At 46.6% G+C, this 25,375-nt stretch overlaps 1 protein-coding gene across 2 annotated transcripts in view; it reads left to right on the plus strand.

Annotated features, from left to right (window-relative positions):
- The window catches only part of Nid1 (nidogen 1), an 80,394-nt gene extending 56,645 nt beyond the window's left edge, over positions 1-23,749 (plus strand). For both annotated transcript variants that reach the window (XM_006980156.4, XM_076572931.1), the window contains exons 13-20: positions 7,532-7,759; positions 9,072-9,244; positions 11,176-11,302; positions 15,581-15,752; positions 16,900-17,057; positions 18,029-18,152; positions 18,758-18,870; positions 21,388-23,749. In XM_006980156.4, the coding sequence (XP_006980218.1) occupies positions 7,532-7,759; positions 9,072-9,244; positions 11,176-11,302; positions 15,581-15,752; positions 16,900-17,057; positions 18,029-18,152; positions 18,758-18,870; positions 21,388-21,509 (1,217 nt within the window). In that variant the 3' untranslated portion in view covers positions 21,510-23,749. The remainder of the gene's footprint in view (positions 1-7,531; positions 7,760-9,071; positions 9,245-11,175; positions 11,303-15,580; positions 15,753-16,899; positions 17,058-18,028; positions 18,153-18,757; positions 18,871-21,387) is intronic.
- The last annotated feature ends 1,626 nt before the right edge of the window (positions 23,750-25,375 follow it).

A 25,375-nucleotide genomic window follows, 5' to 3' on the forward strand; every position in this document is an offset into this window, starting at 1 on the left:
TTATAATCAGAAAACAATCTGAATATCTAGCAACAAAAAGAATAGATAGATGAAATTGTACTATGAAGTAACAGGCAGCAGGCAAAAGAAATGGACTGGAACAAAGGATAAATCTCAAAGCATAATATTGAAAAAAATTGTAAAAGGCTTTATTTATATGTATGTGTGTACCCCCACATGTACATATACATATATACATACACACATATATATACATATATATATAGTATGTGTGAGAGACAGATCCTGTTTATATAAAATATGAATCAGTGTGAAAATAAATGTGTGTGTGTGTGTGTGTGTGTGTGTGTGTGTGTGTGTGTGTGTGTGTAAGAAAACTGGAATGTGTAAATGGAAATGAGGAACAATAAGCCAGAACAGAAGTTGCCTCTCTGATGAGGGAGGAGATTAGGATATGGGGGCGTGTTACATGGAGTGCTGTATTCTTCCTAGACTGCTGTAACAGAACACCATGGACTATGCGGCTTGTAAACAACAGAAGTTCATTTATCATAGTTCTGAAGGTTGCAAAGTCCAAGGTCATGTGCTGGGAAATTCACTCTAATGAGGGCCTATTTGCATACTCTTGGGTTGCCAGGTATATTAGTTGTTTTTCTCGTTCTGTGACAAAACTTAAGGAAGGAAGAAGGTTTGTTTTGGCTCCCAGCTTAGTGTTTGTCTTTGAGTCTCGGGTGATGCACAGCTTCATGGTGGGATATCCATGGTAGAGGAAAATGAATCGCCTCATAGTAGCCGAGAAACAAGAAGAGGAAGCGGCAAGCATTCCCGCACCTCCTTCAAGGACTTACTGTCTCCAGCCCCGCCTCCTAAAGTTCCACCCCCTACAAATGGCTGTCTTTTCCTCCTCCTCCTCCTCCTTCCCCTTCTTCTCTGTTGGGGATTGAGGCTGGGATCTCACATGTGCTAGGCAAGCCCTCTACCAGCCCTCTATACCCTCAGCCCTCTTAACAACAAAAGAAAACATATAAACAAAAATGTATTTATTCATTTTATGTGTGTGTCTATGTACACCTCTCATCAGTGTGGAGATCAGCGGACGACTCATGGGGTCCGTTCTCTTCTTCCACCATGTGGGTTCCAGGAGTCGAACTCAGATCGCCAGGCTTGGTGGCAAGCGCCTGTCCCTGCTGAGCCATCTCACTGTCTCCAGACTGATTTTGTGTTTTGTTGAGTTCCTGAGACAGAGTCTGGCTAACCTATCTAGGCTGGCATTGAACTGCATCATTCTGTAGCCCAGGCAGGCCTTGAATTAGCCATCCTCCTGCCTCAGCCTCCCAAGTAGCTGGGGTCACAGGCTTAGCTCAGTTTTCATTTCTGAAATGATGTTTTAATTTCTTCTCTGAGTTCTGTTGCCTCATTTTGGGCTTTTCCCAATTAGGATTTATCTTTGCTCTCTCTTGCCTCCTTCATTGGGTGTTTCCTCCAGCTTGATCTCTCCTGAGTGTCCTGCTGGCCCGTGTCCATTATCTGCCCTGTCTTTTTACTTTTTCCCTCAGCTTCTGGAAGGGTGGCTTGGTTGTTAGAACCCTCTTCTGTTCTTTTGGTGAAGTGTTTGAAAGTATTTCACCTTGCTTTTGAGATTTCCCAGCTCTGTTCCCTCCTCTTCACCTGGGCTTTCTCCGTCCAGTGTCTTCATTCTCCATAATTCTGTCCCCAGTCCTTTCTCCTCACTGCCCATTCCAGTCAAGCTGGTCACTTCTGAGAATTCCTGAGAACCAGAACTTCTAGCTTGGTGGCTTGCATGTTGAGTAAAGGAACCCTGTGCCACCTCAAACTCCCCAACCCTGGTTTAAATCTGCCTGCTGTACCTGGTAGGATGTACCTGTTCAGTCCTTGGGGTCTGTTTGTTCCCAGAAAGCCTCTTGGTTCCTTTGCTGTTTGCCACTCAGACTTGGATACATACCAGCCTGGCTTGTGGCCACTGGTGCTGTGGCCTCACCTGATTGTGCTCAAGGTTCATAGGGTACAGTGTTTCTTTGTAGTGCGTTCTAGTTTGCTTTCCTGTTGCTGTGATAAACCAATTCTGACCACTAGCAACTTGGGGAGGAAAGGGTTTATTTTAGCTGCAGGATACAGTGCATCATTGAGCGGAGTCATGGCAAGAGCTCAAAGCAGGAACGAAAGCAGAGTCCATGAAGGACCATTGCTTATTGGCTTGCTCAGTAAGCTGTCTTATACAGCCTAGACCCATATGCCTAGGGATGGTACCCTCAAATTGGGCTGGATACTCCTACAACAATTAGCAATTAAGAAAATGCCCCCACAGACACGTCCACAGGCCAATCTGGTGGAGACAGTTCAGTTGAGGTTCCCTCTTTCCAAGTGTGTCAGGTTTATAACAAGACTAGCCATCAAGTTTCACCCATGGGCTTTAGATTTTATCCTGTAGCTATCCTCTGTAATTAAGATTCTAGAGCTAGGCTACTGCCTCCTCCTCCTCCAAGTTTCCCATGCATTCTCAAACAACTGTAGGTGCCTTTACCTCTAGTATCCCATTCAAGCTCCTCTTGAAATCACTCTGGAATGGTCCACAATACATTCTCCTGGACACATCTCAGTTCTGCCTTTAGCAGCAGCACCGGGCACAGTTAACCTCTTTTTTCTGACCCTCTCTGCCTTTGGAGTCCAGGACAGCATAGCTCTGGGTTTCCCAATCCCTCCAGGGCTGTATCCCTCTGGGTACAATTAGCCTCATGGATGGTTAAGGCTACAAGGGTTTACAGGGATGTTAATTTGCCACAGGCACCTAGTACATAGCTAGCTATTTCTTAGCAACTTGTTTGTGGCTTCTGTTGAACTGTCCATGAACAATAGCATCTTCACACTGTAAATGGAAGGAGAAGGAAGCCCTCGGGACTAGTGACTGTGGGTGACGATTAGTGGCTGGAGCAGAAAGCCAAGTGGGCTAGAAAAGGCGGGGGAAACATAAGGAGTAGGTAGACAATGCACTTGGCTTACAAGACAAGCAGGATTAGAGAGAGGAGGTGACACCATACCTGTATTAGTTACTTTTCTGCGGCTGTGACAAAAGTACCCTAAGGGAAACAGAGTTTACTTTGCCTCAGTTTGAGGATATAGCCTGTCATGGCAGGGAGGAGCTTGAAGCAGGGGACACATTTGCATCTCCAGTCAGGAAGCAGAGAGAGAGATGAAAGCTAGTCTTCACTCGCTTTCTTCTTTTTCCTTTTATAGTAAGTCAAGGAGCCCATCCCATGGGATAGTGATGCCCAAGTTTAGGATGGCTCTTCCTATCTCAGTCATCCCAACCTTGCATCTCCCTCCCAGACATGCCCACAGATGTGTCTCCTAGGTCATTCTAGATCCTGTCAAGTTGACAGTATTGACCATCACACCCCACATTTCCAACCAGGCCCTTCAGAAGCTTGGAGCCTCTTCAAGCTTGATGCCTGTGGCCCTCCAACCAGCACATCGCTTAGCAATCAGCAGCGCCATTGCTGAGCCTTGCAGCCCCCCTGGCTCTCCTTTTCCTAAAGATGCCCTCTACCCCGAGTTGCCCAAGTTCCCTGACACTCCGGCTCCTCTAGTCATATTCGAGTCCTCTGGGCTTTGGCAAGTCAGCCACAGCACCAAGCAAGCCACAGGTTTGTCACTCTGAAAGGTCAGCTACACCCTCGATGGGAATGGGGGATCCGCTCCCCTCCTTTGTTTCCATGACAACCACTCCCCCTCCTCCCCCAAACTCCCTGAGAAACAAGTCTCCTCCTCCCTCCCACCTATATGCTCTGAGGCTTTTCATGATGCTCTGTGCATGGTAGCTTCCGGCGAATGTTTATAAAACAGATAAAGTAGATAAGTGACCTAAGGCTCCCCCAGGGTTTGGGTCTGGGAAAAACTTATAGCGTCATTTCCCACAGTGGCGGCAGCAACAGCACAGAGACTAGAGGCCATTTGCTTTTTCTGGGTATTTTATGACTTCTTCTATTTCCCCCTCGTTGCCTGCCTTTTTCTTGTTGCTTGTTCATTGCCCCGGCCCGAGCTTCCCTCCCATCCTGCATCCTTGGGTTCATGTTGGGCAGGGACTTGAGTTCACATCTAATGTTATTACTGGAATTGGTGTTCTTAGAAAATTGCTAGGGACCCCACACTGGAGATACTATATTCTTTCCTTTTAAATTCTCATTCTGGGAAGCAAGGCCATGCTGGGCAGACGTGTCTGTTCGGCAGCTAGTGATGTCCCAAAGCCAGCAGAGAATGGGCACTGTTCATGGCTCTTGCACTGCTGTGTTCACAGATGTGTGCCGCGGTCATGCTAGAGTCTGGGTAGTTAATGGGGACAGCCGGTCCGTACGGGGAGCTCAGGCTGGGCAGGAAGGAACTGGATGAGTGGCTTCTCCGCACACCATTTCCCTCTAGCCACAGGTCTTCCTGTTGCTGCCTACCCTCTGTCAGAGAGGCTTGGAATGTCTTACCCGACCCCTTCCTTCTTCTCCAAGGCTGCAATGGCCATTCATTTGACAGTGTCATGAATGTGACCAGAAGAATGAGGAGAGTGCAAATCCAGAGATCACAGATGGGCTGTCTCCTTTCTCTCTTCATTTCCCCTCACGAAAAGCCACCCTGGACTTCCTGCCTGCCCTCAGATGTATCAAGGGACCATGTGTTCCTTCTCCCAGCTGAGCCAGCCAGAAGTAGCTTATCTGATATAATTTTACCGACCAGAAATAAGCCCAGAAAATGTGTCTTCTTGACCCTATTGTCCCCACCCCCTCTACCAGGCCCTTGATGCAAAATTCCCTAGGGAGTTAATGCTGGTACCCTTGGCCTCTCCTGCTGCCTGTTTGCCAGGGTAAAGATTCACTCCTGGAAGCCTATGAGGACATAGCCTTCTATAAACAGTCTTCAAGTTCTCTTTCCTGACTCAGAATTGAGGTTTCCTATCCTTATACATTCAAGACATTTCTGAAAGTTTCAGGATCTATTCTAGATGATTTGAACTTTTGAATATTCAATGGTATCAACACAAAAGTCTGCCTGCTCTATAAAATGAAATAACCCTCACTCTCTCAAATGCTCTGCTTAGGGGCTGGGGCCACAGATCAGTTGGTAAAATATGAGAAAGAGGACTCGAGTTCAGTCTCTAGAACTTGCATTTGGAAACTGGACATGGTACCTGCTAGAAATCTTTGTGCTGGGGAGGCAGAGACAGGCAGATCCGTAGGGCTCCTTGGCTAGCCAGCATCTCGTAGTCAGTAAGCCTCAGGTCCAGCCATTTGTTTCAGAAAACAAAGAAAACCGAGGAATGGCACCTGAGATTGAGTTCTGCCCTCTACATACAGACACACAAGTGCACTTGTGCACACACACACACACACACACACACACACACACACACACACACACACACAGGGTTTCTGTATAACAGCCCTAGCTGTCCTGTCCTAGAACTCTCCTTGTAGACTAGTCTGGCCTGGAACTCACAGAGATCCACCTGCTTCTGTCTCTCCAGTGCTGGGATTAAAGCTGTGCACCATCACACACTGATTGTAAATAAAGTTTTATTGTCCATTAATTTACATATCAAGCACGACTTCTCTCACTCTGCTATCACAGAATTGGGTAGTTGTGACAGGCAGCATTGGCACACAGAGCCAGAAAGTAGGTCAAGCCCCATCTAAGAGCTGTTTAATCACAATCCCTCAGCCACCCTAACAGAACCATGTGTGTGCTCTCTGGTGCTATCCTGCCCAGTGGAGAGAAGCTCTTTTGCGTGTCTTGCTCTGTTCCTCTGGCTATGGTTCCCTGAGGGCAGGTCTAAAGATGGTTATGTGTGCACCCAGTCAAGTGCCTATACTCAGTAAAGGTGAAGGAGAGCCACCCTGTGAGAGCCCTGAGTCTGCTCAGCAGACAGAGAACAACTCCTTCAGGTCATGGGACCCTAGAGTCTCTGATTTTAGGGCACACCTGTAAGGCCTGGGAGCATGCCAGAAATACTGAACCCACATGGAGGGAGAGGTGTTGTAAGAGGTCTTCCTACAGGAGGTCTTGGAGGATTGACCAGGCAATGGAAAAGGGGTTCACCTGGGACGTTAAGGGGGTGTCACACAAAGAACAAGTCATGGAAAGGTCTGGACGGAAGAAGCACTAAAACTTGGATGAATGTAGCTCTCGGCAGTTGTGGCACAGAGAACGGATGCTTCTCATCAATGTCTTTGTGTGATTCATGCTTCAGAGGTGACCACTCTGCTGTCCCCCATGGTGGCTAGACTCCAGGGAATGTGAGGCCAGCTGCAACTCTGCACATTTCGGAGTTGTTTATTCTATGTCAAGTTTTGTTTTGTTTTGTTGAGACAGATTCTTCTTGAACCCCTAATCCTCCGGCATTAGCACCCCCGAGAGTGGAGACTGCAGGCTCACACTATGGCCTGACTTCCTAAGCTCCTTGTATAACAGTATTCCCCTGCTGAGGAATCTGAGCTGTACAGGTTAGGGGTCAGATGTTGTGGCAGGCATAGGCCTTCACTAGAGGGAAACACGCAGAAGCCATCGAGTGCTTCCTGGTCTTTGGTCTCTGAATTCTTTGGCTTGGACTCAGTGTTGATCACATGAAGCTTCAGGGGGTAAAAGAAGAATTTAAGATGAACTTAAAATGCCTTAGGACAAATCCCAGGGCCGCCCATCAGTGGAGACAGAGCTGAACAAAATGTGGCTTTCCTGTACAATGCAGCTGCCGAAGGGAAGGAAGGGTTGGTGGGTAACCACGGGAGGGTGGGTCCTAAGGAAGCAAGACACAGGATCCACGTCCTCTGATTCCATTTGTACGAAATACACAAACGAGAAAGTCCCCAAAAGACTGGAGACGGGGAACTTCCCGAGTGGGGCGGAAGAGACATGGCGGCATCTACTCACTAGGCATGAGGTTTCCTTTTAGGGTGACGAAAATGGTTCAGATACGAACAGCAACCATAGCTGGTCATTGCTGCGAATGTGCCAAATGTCATGGAATTGTTCATTTAAAGCACTTTATGTTTTATCTGTTTTGTTTTAATTTTAAAAAATTTAGAAGAACTGTGTAGGGAAGAAAATCTACAGAATAAATAGTATTTTGATTTTGTTTTTTTTTTAAGATAGGATTTTACTATACAGACCAGGCTGGCCTTGAAGTCATAGAGGTCCACCTGTTTCTGTCTCCCAAGTGCTGGGATTTAAGGCATGTACCACCATGCATGGCACGATGTAGTTTTTTTTTTTTTTTGTAATCATAAGTCATTATGATTCTGAGGGTGGGGTGGAGACAAGGTCAAGCTAGTCATGAATGCACAGAGCTGAAGACGACCTTGAACTTCTGAGCCCGGGGTTTGTTGCATGTTGTGCAAGCACTCTACCCATGAGCTACATCCCTGGCTTTCATAATGACATCTTGAATTTGAAAAAAAGAAATGAGTAAAGAGCCAGTGATGACAGGCCACCTTTGTGGTCCCAGACTGACAAGTGGCACTTGGGAACACCATGTGTGGTTCGACTGACACTCAGCTTTGCTTGTCACTGACAGAGGTCGAGAAAACCCGGTGTCAGCTGGAGCGAGAGCACATCCTTGGAAGAGCAGGAGCGACAGATGCCCAGCAGCCCAGGCTACTGGGGATGTTTGTACCCCAGTGTGACGAGTATGGGCACTATGAACCCACCCAGTGCCACCACAGTACTGGCTACTGCTGGTGTGTGGACCGCGATGGTCGGGAGCTGGAGGGTACCCGTACCCCACCCGGGATGAGGCCCCCATGTAAGTGGACAGCTATCGTGTAGACTCGAAGACCAGAATGACCTGTGTTAGCGGATGCTCTGCCTGGTCTCCCTGTTCACATGCTACCAACCCTCCACCTCTCACCTTTGGCCCTCTTCCCTGCTTCTGTGAATGTTCTCCTCTTCCATCTTTGGGCATACATGTGCTAGTGAGGTCTGTGGCAGATACAGGCTTTAGACTGCTGGGCTTTGGGACAAGACAGGGATGCTGTGGTCCCTCGGCCCTCCCCAAAACCTTGCTTACTCTAGTAAAGATACCTGTTTTTATCTTTTCAATGGCCCTTGGACCTCAATATGTCCCAGGCTTTTTTTACATTTCTGAGGCAGGATCTCATGTTGGGGGCTGGTCTTTAACTGATAATGTAGCTGTGTTAGCCAAAGATAAACTTGAATTCCTAATCCTCTTGCCTTTGCCTAAGTGCTAGGTTTATAAGTGTGCGCCACATCTGGCCAGCTCTCCATTTAGACAGCTAAAGAGAAGCCCAGACAGGCACATGCCCTAAGTGCACAGTAGAAAGACAGATAGTACCAGGCCAGCCTGTGGCACAGGCTGTGCCAACTCCCCCCATTCCCTTACCCATAGCAGTTCCTTTGCTGAGGCAGTCAGGGAGCCACAAGTCAGAAGGTCACAAGTCAAGGAGGCCAGGCCATATCAGAGGATGGATGAATCCTGGCCAGCCCATTGGTCTTAAGAACCTAGGTGGATGTATTTCTGCCTGTGAGATCAGAGGATGCCCCATCCCATAGCAGTGGACAGGGTGTGCCAGCCCTCACTCAGAGCTTTCTCTGTCCAGTGGTAAAGATAGCACCACCCCTCGCAGGCAGAGGTGTCAGGGCTGTGGCTCCCAGCACTACTTTGATCTCTCACCAGCCCAGCATCCAGCCAGAGCATAAATAATTGAGTCATTATATAAGAGGGAGCAAGGCTAGCTCTTTACCCAGCTGGACCTCTAATGCTAAACTCATGTTCTGCCCTGTTTTCTTCACGAATGCCCTTTGACTGGCTAAAGGCTTTCTGTCTCTGGAGTTTTCAAACAGAAAATGGGTGCTGTGCTATTTGCATACAAATGTGACAAGACCTGGGATATGGGTGATATGTAGATGGGTGCATGAGCACACACACACACACACACACACATATTCATATGAACATATATATATATACATGTTTAAGTGCATGTGTGCTCTCACACATGTATGCATAGATTCATCTGTATGTTTGAGCATTAGAATGCACCTGTGCATTTCTGGTATTCACAACTCTCCTTCATTGACCATCTCTTGCCCTCTAGGTCTGAGTACAGTGGCTCCCCCTATTCACCAAAGACCCGTGGTACCTACAGCCGTCATCCCCCTACCCCCAGGGACTCACTTACTCTTTGCTCAGACTGGGAAGATTGAACGCCTGCCCCTGGAGGGAAACACCATGAAGAAGACTGAAGCCAAGACCTTCCTCCATATCCCTGTGAGTATCGGCTGACTAGCCCTGATGACAGTCCCAGATCTAGGGACGTGGCTACATAGTTAATGGCTATAATATAATATAATTATTATAGTACAACACAATATAATGTAATGCTAATATGGTTAATAGTCATGTATAATATAACATAAAATATAATATAGTGTAATACAAGACAATATAATATCAAGATAATTAATAGCTAAATATACTACAGTATATAATATTGCATGACATCAATATAGTATAACATACTATAATATTAAGATAGTTAATAGCTATATGTAATATAATACGAAACCAAGGCAGTAGTTGTATTTGTAATCTAATGTATTACAATGCCCATTTGCAAATATAATGCAAATTTAACAAACCATCTACATATAAAGAAAGTCTAAATACACAACATATTCCTATTTACGAACTACTGTAACAAACTGAGAAGTGTGGTTCTGTGCTCTGGAATCATGCATTCTGCAAGCTTGGCCTGGCAATGAGTTGATTCAGGATCTGTGAAGATGTTCTCTCATGATTTCTGAAAGGAGCACTATAGACTCAGCCTTTAATTTTGTTACCAATAGTATGAGGTCAGCCTGAGGGTTGCGAGGGTCCCCCCCCCCCCCCCCGCCGCCGCCCCCCCCTCCCCACCCCCATGTGTTTATTCAGACGATAGAGCACCATTTGTTAAGAAACCATATTTCTTGCTTGGCACCTGGGTACCCTTGTCAAAAACACCACTTAAAGCATCAGAGAGAGGCCGTTTCTGGGTGCTCTGGTTTGCTGTGTCGATCTCTCCAGCAAACTTCATGACAGTCAGGGCCACTCTGTCTTGATCATAGTGGACCTCAAAGTCAGGGAGATTTGAGTTTATTTTTTGAAACAGACTTATTTTGTAGCTGTGGCTAGCCTTGAACATATTATTGTAGTCAAAGCTAGCTTTGAACTCCTTGGCTTCTCCCTCCCAGGTTCTGAGATTGTAGATACAAGCAGGCACATTGCTATTGTTGTTTGCATGTTCCTGTTTTCAAATAAACTTCTTGTTCCACTAAAAAAACAAAACATCCAGCTATGCGTGGTGGCTCATGCCTTTAATCCCAGCACTCAGGGGGCGATCTCTGTGAGTTCTGAGTTAGCCTGCTCTACCTAGGGAGCTCCAGGCCAGCCAGTGTTACATGTAAGGCCCAACAATGATCAAACAAAAGCCAAACCAAACAACTTGATAACTTTGACAAAGGAGACACTGAGTCACTGGAACTGTCACTAAGGAGAACTGATGTCTTAGCAATATTAAATTATAGAATTCATTAACCTGACTCATCTCTTTCTAGTTCCCTGGGCCATCTTTAATTTTACTCTTTAAGTCTTTGTAGTACTCATTGTAGGATCTTGTACATTTGAAATGTTCATTCTTGGGGCTGGAAAGAGAGCTCAGAGGTTGAGGGCACTTGCTGCTTTTGTAGAGGATCCATTTGGTTCCCAGCACTCAAATTAGTCAGTTCACAAACACTCATGACTCCATCTCCAGGGACGCAATGCTCTCTTCAGGCCTCCAAGGGCACTTGAACATTTGTGGTGGTACATATACAGACACATAAGCATACACACATATACATAAATAAAAATATTTTTTAAGAAAATGAAAACCAAACTGGAGATGAGAGAAGCGCACACGTGCACACACACACACACACACACACACACACACACACACACACACACACACACACAAAGTATAAACACATGTATTTAGAAAAGAGTTTTTTTTCTGAACTATGTAGTTTCTACAATTCAACAATTAAAAACTGTGAATGGACAAAGCATATTTGTTTCATGTAAAATACTATCTGAGGAGATATATAGGCACATGGGAAGTTTCCAGACAACAATAACTAACTAGTGGGTGAACTGTTCCCAATCACTGGTGTCACTTCCAGGCAAAAGTCATCATTGGGCTGGCCTTTGACTGTGTGGACAAGGTGGTTTACTGGACAGACATCAGCGAGCCTTCCATTGGGAGAGCCAGCCTACATGGCGGGGAGCCAACCACCATCATTCGACAAGGTGAGCAAGCCAATATTGTCCCTTTGGGTGCTGCCTCTAGCAGCCCACACTGCTCTTGGCAGGAGGTGGAGGATGGAGAAAGCTGCTTGGATTGCAAGGAGCTGGGTCCTCTGCCTCCACACTCTACTTTTTTCAACTCCTCTGGCGTTTCCCACAGGTCACCGAGTCATTAAATCAGGGACATTCTGGCTGAGGTCAGCTGCTTGTCTCAGGCTAATAAAACTGAAACAAGGCAGGTGCCTGTGCCTTTCTCTGGAAGCTTACATAGTCCATCTTTGTGGTTCATGAGACTAAAGTCACCATTCCATTCCTTCCTGTGGCTTCTGAGCCTGCAGTGGCCTCTCCCAGAGTCTGCTCTGCCGCCGTGTGCTCTGTAAGGGTTTTATCAAAGGCAGTGGATGGAAGGAATAGTCAAGAAACCCACAAGCATATTGATAGATACTCACCTAGAAGGTAAAGGCTACTTATTTATTTGATTTTTGAAACAGGGTCTCATGTAAGCCAGGCTGCCCTCAAACTCATTAAGTAGCTGAGGATGACCTAGAACTCATGATCTTCCTGCCTCTACCTCCCAAGTGTTAGGATTATATACCTGCACCACTACTGAGCTTGCTTATTTATTGATTTATTGATTGATTGATTTGTGTCTTCAGTCTAACATTCTCCCAACTGAACTATTTTAACTGCCATTTATTTATTTTAACCCAATTTATTTTAAGCCTGGAAGTCCTGCTTCTCTGCCTCTTCCTCCCTGGTACTGGGTTACAACTGTTTCACCGCGGCCAGCTCTGAATGTCGAGTCTATTCCCAAGGCTGTGCTGGAGTTAGAGAGTTGTCATTTCAATGTATAGCATCTTGGGATGAGGGGAGTTTCTCTTCCATACTTCAACACACCTTTCCCCTCCCTAGTTCTAACCTGGAGTCCAACTAGCTGGCATCACCTCTCACAGAAAACTCTGTTTTGGTTAATTTATGATAAAGTGTGTTGTGTTAGCCGGGCGGTGGTGGCGCACGCCTTTAATCCCAGCACTCGGGAGGCAGAGCCAGGCGGATCTCTGTGAGTTCGAGGCCAGCCTGGGCTACCAAAGGAGTTCCAGGAAAGGCGCAAAGCTACACAGAGAAACCCTGCCTCGAAAATCAAAAAAAAAAAAAAAAAAAAAAAAAAGTGTGTTGTGTTGACACAGACTAACTTCAGCATTTCACCTCATCTAGATGTCTGCTTGAACAAAGGAATCTACATCATTTTAATACCTTCATTCAATAAATTCAGAGTAGCAAGGCCTGTTGCTGTAGACTTGGCATCCCAGCTCTCTGAGAGGCTGAGGCAAAAAGATCCCAAGTTCAAGGTCTGCCTGGACTCCAGAATGAGCTCCAGGTCATCGAGGGCAACTTGTAAGCCCCTGTCCCAAAGTGAAGAGTTACAGGAGAGCTGGGGGATATAGCTCAGTGCTGGAGCATTTGCCTAGCATGTGTGAGGCCCTGGGTTCAATCCTCAGTTTGTTTGTTTACTTTTTAAAAATCTATTTCACATGAGCATGTTTAATCATTTTGCCAAAAAGGCCAGAATCTGTAAAAGTTCCCTGTACTGAAATGGTCAAGGAATGTGAACTGCTTCAATCCTGACTCATCCGTTTGGGAATATGTTTGCTCCGAAGGCATTGTCTTGCTGACATTAGCTGTATGAAGTCCTCCACTTCCTCTGCAGACTATTTAGGTGGAAGACACACCTTTAAATATCAGCCTTGTTTTACGTTTCCTTCCACTTGGGAGCCAAATGCAGCCTTTCAACTTCTAATTTAGCACCCCCCTAACAGTTAATATTCTGTCAGGATCTACCCCATGGCCATTTCCCTTCTTCCTCGTTTTCTTCCGTAGAGATAACACATCAGGAATCCAGCTGAGGCTGAGTGAACCCTAGCTTTGCACTTGGCTCTAGAATCCTGTTCTGGAAGCTGACAGGGTATTTAGCTTTCATACTCTGGCTTAAGGAAGAGGACTTTGAAAATGCCTTCTTGCCTCTCTGTTGAAAATGTTGTTGTTATCTGTGATTTGATTTCAAAATCTAGTAGAATAGGGGAACAGGTCACTGTCTGCTATTTCCTGTTGCTTTTGGCACCGGAAATCTGCCCAGGGACCTTTAAGTGCAGTGAGCGCTGTAAGAAAGGCTAAAGTTGACTAACTGTGAAAGCACACAGAATTAACCAAAAATGTGATCTCAACCAAGACCAACTTCCAGAGCAGTTCTGGGGAGGTGTTGGAGAAATGCTTTCTTCTCCTCCTGAGGTCTCCTTACTAGGTGTTGTACTCAATTTCCTTTCCACACAGCAGTGAGGGAAAACCTGTCCCCTTGCCATCTCCTTGTCTTCAACACAGTTAGGGTTTTTTTTCCAGTCCATTCCTCGGCAAAGTGTAGCCCACAGAGCCATATTCTCTTGGTTGGAAGGAGAAATGGCTGAGTGGCTCTCGGGTTTGAGATCAGGACCAGGGTTGTGTAGAAGGTGATGGTGTGACGCAAGCTCCTAAAGGCTTCCTCTGGTGCCCTGTGAAGACACTCTGGGCAGCTCCTCTCCCCACAGTGTTCCAGAGTTGCTCAGGGTGATCCCACAGGATGTGCTCATTCTGAGTTTTCCCCAGACTGAGTGGCTGCTGGTGAGCGTGTGTGTGTGTGTGTGTGTGTGTGTGTGTGTGTGTGTGTGTGTGTGTGTGTGTGTGTATTCTGTTTGAAAGCCACAGAAAGCCCCTGGGAGGCAGTTTCATTGTTCCTGGGCCTCTTATGGTGTGGGAAAGAGCTGTACTTTATACAGCTCTTCTTTGGCTATGAATAATAAACCATATGCTAACCATTTGTGGTTTTGAATCACTGTCTTCTGGTTGGGCTCCTGCCAGAGGCCTGTGTGGGGGGTGGGGGGTGGGGGCGCACGCACATGTGCATGCCAATATCAGGTGATTACTACAACCACTCTCCACCTTTCTTCTTCTTCTTTTTTTTTTTTTTTTTGAGATGGGGTCTCTTACTGAACCTGGAGCTTATCGATTGGGCTACCCTGGAGGCTAGCAAACCCCAGAGATTCTCTTGTCTTTTGCCTGCCCAATGCTGGGATTATAGGTGGCTTTGCCACACCTGATTTTTTTAAATCAGGGGTACTTGGAATTGAACTTAGGACTTCATGCTTGCACAGAGGACACTTTATGGACGGAGCCATCTCCTTAGCCCCCGACAGGAACTTTGCTGTCCCCACACCAAACCGAGTCTAGGAAAGGCTGAGGCGAGAGGCTGACTTGCTTGTGTATGGATGAGAGCGTGCAGGGATGATTTTCTCGAACGCCAGATGCCTGGGCAGTGCAGCCTGGTGGGGTACCTTCGCACTCACTGTCCAGCCAAGCTAAATGACTGTCAGAGCTCCCCTGCTTAGGACAGGGAAGACTCAAGGGTGTCAATAAATCCTACCACATCATTTCCTATGTTTTAACTTACAGTGACTTACATGCAATATCTATTTCACAGTGCCAGCCTGTGTCTTGCTTGCTGTGACTGTTCAGTCAAGGTTGTGGGGAATGTAATTTGCAATCACCAAATACCCTCTTTTTACCCTTTACACCCCTATTCAAGTTCTAACAGTGTGATCGGCAATATTATTTCTTGAAATGCCTCCCCGCCCTGTAATTACTAAGGAAGAAAAATCTACCATTCTGTCTTCACAAGATTCCATGTCTCCTGTTCATCTGAGATACGCTATGAGTTCCTTACCTCCGTCCTCATTTCACTGAGGGCTACTCCTTCCCTCTCGTGGTCTCTGGCCATAGAAAATGACTTGCAGCCCACTTCAAGCCACTTGTAGTCTTCTTTATGTCTGAAAACACTTAGTCAAGGTCCTTGTCTGATAAACTCTCATTGGTCCTTCAGGAAGCAGCTTCTTCGACAGGTGCCCACACTTCTCCAGAACCCTTCCCTCGTGAACGCCAGTCCTCCTCTGGTCCTGCCACTCTATCTGCCCATAGAAACTAGACCTCAGTTTGGATGGTGGTTGGCTGTGGGCTTCTTAATGGACAGGGTTGCATCTTTGTCACAGTGACCTTCCAGGTTCCCGGTGTGGTACCCAGTGGATAGGTGAGGATGGATGGGTAGCATTTTTTAATTTGTCACTTGGAAGATTACCCATAAACAGTAAGAATTTCGTATTCCCATTTGGTTTCTCAAGGTTTGACCACCATGTCTAAGACAACTGAGTAAACCAGCAAACTTATAGGCTAGGGTATGACTCAGTGTTTTCCTTCTAGATCTTGGAAGCCCTGAAGGCATTGCCCTTGACCATCTTGGCCGCAACATCTTCTGGACAGACTCTCAGCAGGATCGAATAGAAGTCGCAAAGATGGATGGCACACAGCGTCGAGTACTGTTTGACACGGGGTTGGTGAATCCCAGAGGCATTGTGACGGACTCCGTAAGAGGGTGCGTTTGCCTGCACACATGCGTCGGTCTCTTCTTTGAGTGTCTGGCTTTCTTGGGTGGTCTCAGAGGAGGTTCTAATGCCAGCATTGCTCTCCTGAGATGTTTCATCCATGCAAGATGAAACCAAGTCTACACAGTGTGGACTTGATACCATGGTCCAGTTTCACATTTTTGCCAAGAGACTTTGTAGGGTGACAGCTCAGAAATGGAGTCATTTCTATATAGTGAATGTGAACTAATACTCAAATTGCATAAATACCGTGAGGCTGTTGGGGTGGCCTGACCATGCCCCGGCACTCCTTGTTGGAGCAGATGTGGCTTGAGCATCCTGGAGTCCCCTTCCTGAGGGACTTTTCGGCCCATTGCGGCTTTCTCCCGTTTCACTGTATGGCAAGCTCTTGGTCTTACACCCCAGGCCCAAGCTCCTAGACATTTTGATGCTTTCCCTTGGAGACAACATCGCTTGTGCTATGGCCACTCAGCCCCCTCACATGCAGCAGACATCTCCATCACTACCTTGCTGGTATCTACATCTTGCTTTAGTCATACCATGTTGCTCTACTGTGGCCTCCTACAGAGGTTTATTACTCAGGGAATTACTGTTTGTTTATGTCAGGTCCAAGTTGATGAGTGTGTGTGCGTGCGTGTGTGTTTGGTAACAAGCCTTGTGTATCATTCTTCAGGCAATGGCCACCTTTTGCACCTTGAGCAGGGTCTCTCACTGGCCTGTCCCTCCCCCAGTAGGGCAAGCTGGCTAGCCAGAGAGACCCAGTGACCCACCTGCCTCCTTTTCCCCAGCCCTGGGATCACAAGCCTCAGTCACCACACTCAGCTTTTTTTCTTTTTTCCATAGTACTGGGGATTGAATACTGGTCCTCACTTTGCCCATTGAACTGCCCTCCCGTCCCCGCCCCAGGACCTCCAAGTTTTCTTACTAGCTTTCCCAAGATACTATAAAGGAAGCAGAATTTGATAATAACAGATAACCCCATTTGAACAAAGAGCCAAGATAACCCTGGAATCTCTTTTAGCATCTCAGGGTCTCACTTAGCTGTGTTGTTTTCCTGTCTGCTGAGCGCTTCCTCCCTGGTTCTCTGAAAGTGTTTTCAGGCCCTTGCTTCCTCTTTCTCCCCTGTTACCTCTTCAGGAACCTTTATTGGACAGATTGGAACAGAGAGAATCCCAAAATTGAGACTTCTTACATGGACGGCACCAACCGGAGGATTCTCGCACAGGACAACCTGGGCCTGCCCAATGGCCTGACCTTTGATGCATTCTCCTCTCAGCTCTGCTGGGTGGATGCAGGTAACAGGAAGCTTGAGATCATGTGCATATAGTTCTTCATTTTCTTATTGTTCTTGCTCTGGAGATGGCAAATCTCATCCACAGCCTGTTTCTCTATAGAGAATAAGCTCAGAATAATTTTTATACTGTTAAATGTTGTTATAAATTTTAAATGTTGTTATAAATACCTGGTATCATCTTTGTTTTGCCTTTTGGCCTACAGAACCTGAAACAATTGCTCTATGGCTCTATAAAAAAAATGGCCAACTCCTGTTTTGGTGGGAGGTTAGTGAGGGCTGAATTTAGGACCCTGCCTATGCTGTATCTCCAGAGATAACAGAGCATCCTGCATAGAGTCCCTGAGGGCCTCCTGCTTCAGCTGTGCAGGGTGTCCCTCAGGCTTGAGATGAAATGTGAGAACGATGCTTATCCGGGAGGCCCATACTTCACCTCTCCCTGTGAAAGTCTGTGGTTGAGTGCCTTCTCTGCCCTACAACTAATTAGGACCAAGAGTGAGGTGTGAACACTTACATGCTTGTATCAGCCTGTGGCAGCCATCCTGTAGGTATTAGTGGTGGGCCAGTCACAGCTGCTGATCTGTTGCCGTTCTTCAGAACCCCGGCTCTGGGAAGAAAGGGTCCGAAGAGGCTTAGAGGGGAGGGACTTGAGCAAAAGCCAGAAGATAGCGGGGCTCCTCCAGAGACAAAGGGCTGGGAAGGCCAGGGCAGGCTGTGGCTTCTCTGCCTTGGCTCACATCTCCTTCGTAGGGCCAGGTGTGGGTGCCGGAACTCAGGTGGGTGTAGGTTGATGAAAGGGGAAAGGCAGGAGGCAGAAACGGAATGTCAGCACCGAGGAGCCGGCCCTCTGTGTTGCCCAGGACATGTCATTGCAACGCTGAACTCTCCCTCCCTTGTCTTCCAGACTCTTGTTTTCTGACACAAAGGGCCCATTTCTTGCATGAACAATGACCAACTTGTGTTTGCTGCACACAGGCACCCATAGAGCAGAATGCCTGAACCCGGCTCAGCCTGGCAGACGCAAGGTTCTCGAAGGGCTCCAGTATCCTTTCGCTGTGACGAGCTATGGGAAGAATTTGTACTACACAGACTGGAAGACGTACGTAGGCTGCTGCCGTGCGGGCTGGGCAGAACTTTGTCCTTCCCGTTGTCTATGGAGGCCTTTGCCTCTGGCCTCTTGTCCTAACCTTTGACCTCCAGTGATGCCTGCTTTTTCCCTCCTCCTGGCTGTCAGGAGCTATAGAAGAAGGCAGAGGAAGAGGGCTGGCAGATCTCAGAGAGGAGCAGAGGTGCCGTTAATAGTACCCGAACCTGAACCTTCCTGAGCATGTCTGTTCTTTCCCTAGGAGCCGCCTGCGGTCACATGGCTGGTGGGCTCCATGATTATGTCACACCTCTACATCAATGTAGTTTTAAAAACTGCAGTAGTCCCACAGCTGCTTCTGGACCAGACCCTCCTACAAAGGAGGCCGCTGGCCAGGAGAGAATTTAGAGCAGAGGCGAGAGTTAGGTTATTTGGACCTTTACTGTAAAAAGGCAATGAACTACAGTCTTGGCCCAGCCCAAAGGGAGGAATACACAGAGACAAGACACCATGTCTTTTTCTCTTCCAAGCCACAGAGGGGCTGTAAGCCACTGAGAACAGTGCAAGCCAGCATGCTCGTGCAGATGCATGCTCACTCTCCGTGCTTTGGTGCTTTGCAGGAATTCAGTGATTGCCATGGACCTTGCTGTATCCAAAGAGATGGATACCTTCCACCCCCACAAGCAGACTCGGCTCTACGGCATCACCATCGCCCTGTCCCAGTGCCCCCAAGGTAACTCATCCTTGCTGCTGAATGTGGAGTCAACACTCAGAGTCCCTAAGTGTATCATGGTGGCTTAAATACAGCCCTAGGCTCCTTCCTGTAGAAAGCTCAACTTGAGTATTCTGGATATCCCTTCTTTTTTTTTTTTTTTTTTTTTGGTTTTTCGAGACAGGGTTTCTCTGTGTAGCTTTGCGCCTTTCCTGGAACTCGCTTTGGAGACCAGGCTGGCCTTGAACTCACAGAGATCTGCCTGGCTCTGCCTCCCGAGTGCTGGGATTAAAGGCGTGCGCCACCAACGCCCGGCTCCTGGATATCCCTTCTTGATGGATATTTCAATCCATCATTGCTTTCTCCAGTATCTGGGGGGTGTCCTGAGGCTCAAAGCCACAGTGGATGAGATGTGGTCACTTTCACCAAGAGTCTTCATTACTCAATGGGGAGCCAGAGACATAAATGAGAAGCATGAAGTTATGGCATGGATGTGGTCAGGAAACACCCTGAGTCTTGGGCTGAGTCTTGAAGTGTACAGTCTTCAGGTACCAAAAAGGAACTCACTGTTGAATCACTGATATTTTTAAACATTCACCCATTTGGCCTAATAAAAATGAAAGTGACTTATAAGAAAAATGGCAGGGCTGGGAAGATGACTCAGCAGCTAAAGTGCATGCTTGCAGGTGTAAGGACCCGAGTTCAATCCCCAGAGCCCACATAAAAATGAGCTGGATCGGTGACATGTTACTACAACAATGGGGAGGTAAAGACAAGAGGGTCCTTGGGGCTCACTAGCCAGCCAGCCTAGCCTACTGGAAAATTCCGGGCCAATGAGAGGATTCTGTCTTAAGGGAGACAATGCCATCTGAGGCTGTTCTCTGACTTCCACATGCACACACACATACATGCGCCTACATACACATGGATATGCATGCATGTGTACACAAACACACAAGTTGCAAATATACAATGCTTCCTGTGGCCTAAGTATCTTATATGTTTCAACTCACAGTTCCGAGTTCCTTTTGTTCATTAGTTCATGTAAGTTGTCTTGTGTGGTTGATGCTGTTATTTCCATATCATGCATGGGAAATGCAAGCATCGAGCTCAGAATCATGCAGTTACAGCAGCGGAGCTGCAGCTGGGTCCTCATGGCATGGATCCAGAGTCTGTGTTCAACTGTGCCTCCTCTCAAAGGTTTCTCTCCTAAGCCATCTTCTTTCTCGCCTGCTCCCACTCAGTAGGAGGCCATGGGTGTGTTAGATGGAAAATATCTGCTGTTTTGTTTCAGCTCCATGTTGGAGCTGTGCACCAGGCTTTCTCTTTTTGGGCCACCAACCAGCTCCCAAATCATGACACAGACTTATTATTAGCTTTGAGTGCTCGGCCTAGCTTAGGCACATTTCTGGTTGGCTCCTTTAACTTCAATTAACCCGTTTCTCTTTACCTACCTTTTCCCTCAGGGCTTTTGACTTTTCTTCTGTATATCCTACTTTCACTGCCTCTTGAGTCTGGCTGGCTGGTGGCTGCCTGGCTTCTTGCTCTAGGTGTGTTCCTGTTCTCTCCTCCTTCTCCCTCTTATTCTTCTTCATTCTCTTCTCTCTCTCAAGCCTAGATTTCTCCTCCTCTTTATTCTCTCTGCCTGCCAGCCCCGCCTGTCCTTTCTCTGCCTAGCTATTGGCCGTTTAGCTCTTTATTAGACCAATCAGGTGTCTTAGGCAGGCAAGGTGAAACAGCAACACATCTTTTCATAATTAAACAAAGGCAGCAGAAAAAAATGTAACACACCTTTACACAGTTAAAGTGATATTCTGGGGCAGAAACAAATGTAACACAACTTTACACAGTTAAAGCAATCTGGGGCAGAAACAAATGTAACACAACTTTACATAGTTCAATATTCCACAGAAGAGTTGGAGAGTCCCCTCCTCCCCATAATCTGTGGAATAGATTCTGTACAGCCAGCCCCCTGTGCTAGTTCCTTTTCTCATTGCTGCGACAAAATACTGGACAGAAGCCACTTAAGGAAGAAAGAGTTTATTGTGGCTCACAGTTGGAGGGTAGAGTCAACATGGTGGCAGGAGCGTGAGGCAGCTGGTCACCTTGCACCTGCAGTCAGGAAGCAGAGAGAGATGGCATGCTGGGGCTCAGCTTGCCTTCTCATTTTGTATTCATTCCAGGAACCCAGCCCACAGCAAGGTGTTGCCCACATGTCAGGGTGGATTTTCCCAGCTCAGTTAACTTAATCTGGAAACTCCTAACAGACATACCCAGAGGGGTGCTTCTGTTGGGATTCTAAATACCCCCAGGCTGACAATCCACATTAACCGCATTAACCGCGACACCTCCAAGTCAAGAATGCATGTTCTTACCTGTCTTATTTATGATACATTTGTCTTAATATGATAAATTTATGATAAAGAAACAAGCAGCCACTTATCTTGGCCCCTTGAACCTACAAGGAGGTTAACGGGGAGGCTGCTGTGGAGATCAAGTCAGAGAGGAGACTATGACGCCGACTTCCATCTCTTCCAGGCCACAACTACTGCTCAGTGAACAATGGTGGCTGTACCCACCTCTGCCTGCCCACTCCGGGGAGCAGAACCTGCCGGTGTCCTGACAACACCTTGGGAGTTGACTGCATTGAGCACAAGTGATGACAAGAACGCCTTGCTCCCTCTCCCAGTATGTCACAGCAACACCCTACTTGAAACGACTTGATCTGAAGAAACGACTGACTGAAAATTGTTCTGCAGTGGAGTGACCCCTAGGCCCAGGTCTGGCCTAGCCTGAGCCCCCACAACTTCCTCTCAATCTCCCCTAAAACAGTCACCCTGAGCTCAGTAATGGGAAGGTCTCTACCCCAACATGAGGGCAGGACCCCCACATACTCCCTGACCCCGTCTTCAGACAAGATTATAGAGTTCTGGGTAAAAAGCCAGCAGAGTGGTGCACGCCTGTAACCCTAGCACTTGGGAGGTGGAGGCAGGAAGATCAGGAGTTCAAGGCTAATCTTGTCTATGTAGCAGGGTTCAAAGCCAGTCTGGATTACATGATGCCCTGTCTTCAAATAAAATTTCAGGGTGAAAATTATGTGTCCATGCCAGAGCCATAGGGCCTTTCCTAATCTTAGACTCCTCCATGGTAAGCAGTCTCCCGAAGACCTAATCAGGCTACGTGTCTGTAGCTTTACAAGCTCAGTCGTTACTCGGAGGTGCCTGAGAGCCTGTCTGGTTCTCAACATAGCACCCAGGTCCAGCTTAGGCAAGGGTATGAGTCAAACTTTTTCTCTTGGTACTCTAATCTCTGTCTTTATCTCCCATCTAGCGACTCTCCTGTTGTGTACCACCTTCCCCCTGTCTAAGACTCTAAATTTCGTGAGCACGATTTGCCATGTGATCAAAGCCCAACTTCTCCTAGGAATTCGTGGTATTTGGTGGATGGTAATAAGCAACCCCTCCCAGATGGAAAAATCCTGGTAGTTCAGCAGTAGCCATTGATAATCGAGTGAGCAAGTCAAAGAACTGTCTGGTGAGAGGAATTTCAAGATGGTAGCGTCGAAATGTTTGAGGATAGGGGATTATTATTTTGATGTGTCTTGAATTGTAGCCAATTCTTCCTCTTTGCCAAAGTACCTGTATTAGCATCTGGTCTGTGATGCCATGTGAGTCTCAGCCCCACTCCTGGTACTGGTTTCCAAGTATTCTCACGGAGAGTCATCTGGAGCCCAGGCTGGGGTAGGGCTTGAATAAAGTAGTGGCCCATCATAGTCCCTTAATTTTAGAATTGTATCTTTGTTTCTCCCTCTCTCTATGGCTTTTGCTGGCTAGATCTCCGTCTGAAGACCCAATCTCAGAAGATCTAACTGGGTGTTTCTACTAGTGATTCAGACCCTTAATTGCTCATTGGTGACGTTCAAGGGACTGTTGCTGCCTTCCATGTTTCTGTCTGCTATTTGTTTCAAAAACATCCCCTGACCATATGCAGAGCCATTTTTCTATCTCTGTCTCTCATCTATCTATCTATCTATCTATCTATCTATCTATCTATCTATCTATCTATCTATCTATCTATCTACATCTATCTATCTATCTACATCTATCTATCTATCTATCTATCTATCTATCTATCTATCTATCTATCTCTTTTTTAACTGCTTCCAAGACACTTAAAGCAATAGAAATTTTGGATTGAAAGTGAAACATCAGAAGTTCAATTCAGCACAGTGTAGGGTAAGGGTGTAGACAAGACTTAGTGGGACTGTGGATGGAGAACAGGAATGGAAAACCCAAGAGGAAATGGTGGGGGAGGGGTTTAAAGGCAGCTAAAACTAAAACCCTTAAGTAACTTCAGAGAAAAATGGCACATTTTGCAAGAGAATGTTTTACCTTGAAGACATAGAAGACCTTGTCTGATGCTTTTCTTGGGGAATGGAGTCCCTACCTCCTTTTCTTCTAGCTTTATGACACTCAGCCTCCAATCTCATCTCCTCCTACCTCCATCTCAACCTGCTTACATTGGACCGGGAGCCTGAACTGGGAGGAAGTCTTTACTTAAACGATTGGGATTTATATCACAGGATTTAGGGGCCGTGTGAATCTTCTGTGCGGCCTCATCGGGTAGCCTCGGTTGTTTATAGTCATTTTTATGAAGCCCCCTCTCACATGTTCCTCATGATATCCATCTTTTGTAACTTTTATTCATTTTACTAGATTCCTTCTAAAATGTTTTACATGGTAAATTTTTAAACTGTGGAAACCACCGAAGGTGCTTATTAATGGTTCTCCAGATGTATACAAGTATTGGATGACTCCTTGAGTTTACAGTTGTACAAATATTAGTGCAGAAAATTAAAAAAAAAACAACTGTTAGAAATAAAATCTTATTTTGTCTTGTTTTTGTTGTTTTGTTCCATGGTGACAGGATGTTGCTATGTTGAAGCCTAGACTTGACCTCAGACTCTCAATCCTCCTGCCTCGTATCTTGAGAACTGGGATCAAAGGCCTATGCAACCACAGTGTAATGTTGCAGCCAGTTCATGGTGGGAAAACAGACCATTTAATGGTTGGCAAAACCTAGGGGACTCTTACCTAATGAGCTTTTTATTAGTCGCACAGTTCGGAGAAGACAATGGCTTATGAATGGCTTGAAAATTAATTATATCACAGACTCTAAATTACTCTTATGGACTTTTTTTTGTTTCTTTTTATCTGTTTATCTCCTCCTCATTCTAACCCCTTTTACAAGAACCCATATACCAGACTAGCTTCTAATTCCCAATGTACCGAAGAATGACTTTGAACTTCTGATCTTTCTGCCTCCATCTTCTGAGTGTTGTGAACACAAGCATGAGGCTAGCCTGTGCTACATAACAAGGCCGTCTCAAAACATCACAACAGCAAAAAGATTGCTAATTAGATAAAATCTGGGCTAGAGTTGAGGACTATCCAGGTTTACCAGGAGCGGCAGACAAGGAAGACAAAAGAATCAAGAGATCGGCCTGGGGATGTAGGGAGGAGCTTGGGTGCCTGCTGCTGTCTATGGCCTTCACTTAGAGCAGTCTGGGGTGGGTGGGGCCTGGCCTTATTCCTCAGGTGCTGTTCATTTTTTTCTTTTCAGGTTTTTGTTTGTTTGCTTGCTTGCTTATTTGTTTGTTTCGAGACAGGGTCTCTTAGAGACCCATAACTCCTCAAATAGGCTAGGCTGGCTGGCCACTGAGCCCCAAGGAGCCCCATGGATCTTCCAAGCACTAGGATTACAAGCCCATGCTACTATGTCAAACTTTTTTTACATGGATCCTGGGGATCGAACTTGGGTCCTCTTGCTTTGTTTTGTGTTGGGGATGTAAGCCTACTGGCATGTGTGAAGCCCTAGGTTTGATCCCTAGTTCAGGAGGTAGAGGCAGAAGGATCAGAAGTTCAAGGCCACCCTTGCCTACATAGTGAGTTCAGGGTCAGCCTGGGCTACATGAGACCCTGGTGCTAGGGATCCAGCCTATGGTTTTGTGTATGTTCCTCGATAACCAGTCTACCCCTGGCCCGGCAACCATTCTTTGAGCGGCTACTTGAACACACCCATCTGAACAGCACAGTTCTGAACAGGAGGTTGGGAATCCTTCAGCCCCACCCCCACCCCCATAGTATCTCTGTCCATTTTCTCTTTTACCAGGATGTGGAGCCCAAAGGCTGCAGCCAGACTCTCAGAGGCCCTAGCAAGGGAGCAGGGCTCCTACAAGGGTCCATGTGGTCCTTGTTAAGATGGCCCAGAAATCAAGCTATGGAAGGGCCAGAAAGCCTGAGTTCATTGAGAATGGCTTCCTGGATGCTTGGCTTTCAGGAGGACACTGGTGAGCTTAGAGGGCCACGCAGCCTGACTTCAACCTAGCCACTCAGCTTAAATCTAGCTCGGTGGTTCCCAAGCTATGGGCTGTGACCCCTCGCGGTCTCACATCAGATATTTACATTATGATTTATAACAGGGAAAATTACAGTTATGAAATTTTATGGTTGGGGGTCATCACAAC

Source organism: Peromyscus maniculatus, chromosome 5 (genome assembly GCF_049852395.1).
Source record: "Peromyscus maniculatus bairdii isolate BWxNUB_F1_BW_parent chromosome 5, HU_Pman_BW_mat_3.1, whole genome shotgun sequence".
NCBI lineage: Eukaryota > Metazoa > Chordata > Mammalia > Rodentia > Cricetidae > Peromyscus > Peromyscus maniculatus.